This window comes from Mandrillus leucophaeus, unplaced genomic scaffold (assembly GCF_000951045.1).
Source record: "Mandrillus leucophaeus isolate KB7577 unplaced genomic scaffold, Mleu.le_1.0 Scaffold35, whole genome shotgun sequence".
NCBI classification, from domain to species: domain Eukaryota; kingdom Metazoa; phylum Chordata; class Mammalia; order Primates; family Cercopithecidae; genus Mandrillus; species Mandrillus leucophaeus.
Genome location: NW_012103698.1, coordinates 2,242,086 through 2,245,009, shown reverse-complemented (window position 1 = coordinate 2,245,009; position 2,924 = coordinate 2,242,086). Strand labels below are relative to the sequence as shown.

General features: G+C 58.7%; 1 protein-coding gene across 1 annotated transcript in view; it reads right to left on the bottom strand.

Annotated features, from left to right (window-relative positions):
- LTK (leukocyte receptor tyrosine kinase) overlaps positions 1-1,793 on the bottom strand; it is a 10,564-nt gene extending 8,771 nt beyond the window's left edge. Inside the window, exons 1-4 of the mRNA XM_011989339.1 lie at positions 1,573-1,793; positions 883-1,026; positions 613-784; positions 24-187 (exon numbers count right to left, since the gene is read on the bottom strand). Coding sequence (XP_011844729.1) covers positions 24-187; positions 613-784; positions 883-1,026; positions 1,573-1,615 — 523 coding nt within the window. The 5' untranslated portion in view covers positions 1,616-1,793. The remainder of the gene's footprint in view (positions 1-23; positions 188-612; positions 785-882; positions 1,027-1,572) is intronic.
- Positions 1,794-2,924: the final 1,131 nt, after the last annotated feature.

The window sequence follows — 2,924 nt, the reverse complement described above, 5'->3', positions numbered from 1 at the left end:
CGCCGGCGCCGCCCCATCCCCACTGGCTGCGCTCACTCCGGGACAGGCGTCCTCTCCCTGCTGCCCCACCAGGATGTACAGCGACTCCCCGAGACCGAGGGAGAAGATTGCTGAGACGAAGACGCCATGCGCCCGCGACAGGTGGTTCTTGGCGCCTTTGCCGCCCGCGGCTCCATAGGCTGAGATCCTGCGGGGAGCGGTCGGTGAGTCCCCGGCCCTCGGTGCTAACAGAAGTTGGCAACAGAGAAGGCTCCAGAATTATTTTTTATCTGAGGGACTTGGAGGCTGCAATCGACTCTGACGGGATGGGAAAGGCAGGTTTGCACACCAAAAGTTCAGATATTACACTTATTTCAGGAGGGTTCGTGGAAATGTGGGGAGGCTCAAGTACCCCTTGGCGCCGCCCTGGTTGGGGGCCTTCCGCTCGGTGTAAGAGGGTCCGGGTCAGGGCTAACTCGGTGGCCACTATTGCCACCTTGAAGGGCACTCAAGGTGGACCTCTCTGCGGAATACTCCGAGACACAAGGCGGTGCGCAAGTGGCCTTCGTTCCCCTGACGGTGAAACCTCCAACTAGCAGGTCACTGCCCACCCTACCCCCTCCCCGCACTTACAGATACTGGCCAGGGCCCGGCACGCGCCACAGCTGCACGCCTCTCAGCTGCCCGGCGGCCCCCACGGTCACCACCACGCTGGTCCCCGCGTAGGCCCCATCACATTGTGTCTGTGTGGGCCCATGCCGGCCGCTGGCCCCGCAGGTAGAAAACAGCCAGGACCCCTCGGTGCCTGAGAGCAAGGAGTGAGGCAAGGGTCGTCGAGCCCCTGGCTGGGCCAGAGGGGTCTGGTGTGGTGAGCGGAAGAGGAAGGAGGCGCCTAAAGCTCACCCGGAGAATTCAGCTGGGAGGCTGGCTCCAGGATGCTAGGCGGGGCGCTGACTTTCGGGTCCTGGGGGCCGGGACTTGCCAGCGGCAGGGGCGAGGACGGCTGAAAAGGCTCCTGGGACCCCGGGCTAGAGCAGAGAATGGCGCCTGAAAGGTGTTGGGAGAGGCGCAGGACATTAAGGCGGGTGGAAATAGGAAATAAAAGAAAGAGAGAACCCCGCAACAGCTGCCCTTGCGGTCGCGGCCACACCCCTCACCCTGCCCAGCCCTCCTCTCAGCCTGGAAGCCACTACCCGACTCCGGTCGCTGAAGCCCCGCGGGTGCTCGCTGATAGCTCTACCAGTTTTTCTCCTCGACCGCCCTTCCCAGAGAATAACTTAGGGGCTGCACTGAATTTGGTCCTGCAGCCTCTCCAATACTCTCCTCGACTTAGATTGGTTGCCCCGCCCCAAGGCGGCGCTGAGACCCCAAAGAATGTTCCTCCTTCCCAAGCTGCGTGATCCAGACTCTGGGATTCGCACTACTTGGCACTTCTCCGCCCGCACTCCAGAAGCACGGACCGGAGAAATGTGGTTGTGAGAGTTCGAGGCCTCTGGAGGAACCACCGACACCTGGCCTGTTGCGACCGGCCACCCACAAGCCTAGGAAGGTGCCTTTGGCTGGACGGTCCCCTGACCGCCAGACAGCACTTACCCACAGCTCCGAACCACACCAGCAGCCGGCCCCAGCGTCCCATCCCTGTTAGGTCCACCCGGCAACAACAGCCCTTGCGGTCGTGGCCACACCCCTGTCAACCTGAAGTTGACAGCTCACTTGGCCACCGCAGCCCTGGCCGCCACTTACAGGAGTGTGCTGCGGCCGGCGAGACACTCACCGGACCTAAAGCCGGCCTGGCCACGCCCACCTCAGACCCCAGGACGCCAGAGGAGGAAAGGGAGGGGCGTGTGGGCAGCGAGGTCCCTACGCTTCCGGGAGGAGCCTTAAGGAGTCCCCACCCAGGGGCTCTAGTCTCCAGCCGTCAGATGTGCCGCAGCCTGCTGGGAGCTGGGGTAGGTTTGAGGCCGGAGAGGAGGTGCCCCACTTTTAAAGCGGGAGCTACACCTCGGACACCAGGTGGGGGCTTCCAGGTTCCTGAGGACAGGAGCAGCGGAGTGTGCACTTCATTTGTGGTTGTGGTGGTGGTGGGTGTGTGGCACGCGTCACCACACGTGGGAAGTACTCTCTAAACTGCCCCAAGTAAGGCCTCATCACCTGCCATTACTTGTGCCTTTCAGTGGTGCCTTTGTGACTGCAAGGCTGAACCTCCCTGCTACCCCCAGAAACCTGGATCTCTGTGTTTGCCTAATATAATTCCTTTGCCCGTGTTACCCCTGTGCACAGCTTTCACTCTGATGGGGTAAAAGACTGGACCAGACGTTAGAAGATCTGAGTGCTTTTAGTAGCACTGAAGGACGATAGATGATAGGTAGACAGATCGATCGATCGATTGATCTTGAGCACTAGTACTAGCACCTCTGGTAAATGGGTGATGTAGCACAGACCACAATTGCTCTGAGAGTTTCCCCACCACCTGCAAAATCATATGAAGGGAAATTGCTCTGTAAGCTACAAGGTACCCTACAAATGTGGGAGCCACTCCCTTCAGGTAGTTTTGTGTCTTGAGTCTTCGATCATTTGCTTAAAATTCTAACTTGAGGGCCGGGTGCAGTGGCTCATGCCTATAATCCTAGCACTTTGGGAGGCTGAGGCAGGCAGATCACCTGAGGTCAGAAGTTTGAGACTAGATAGACCAACATGGCAAAACCCCATCTCTACTAAAAATACAAAATTAGCCAGGCGTGGTAGTGCACGCCTGTAATCCCAGCTACTCGGGAGGCTGAGGCAGAGAATTGCTTGAACCCGGAAGGCGGAGGTTGCAGTGAGCCAAGATTGCACCACTGCACTCCAGCGTGGGCAACACAGTGAGACTCCGTCTCAAAAAAACAAACAAAAAACAAAAAAAACTCCTGGTCTCTATTCCCTAGTTATGACTATGAGATCACAGA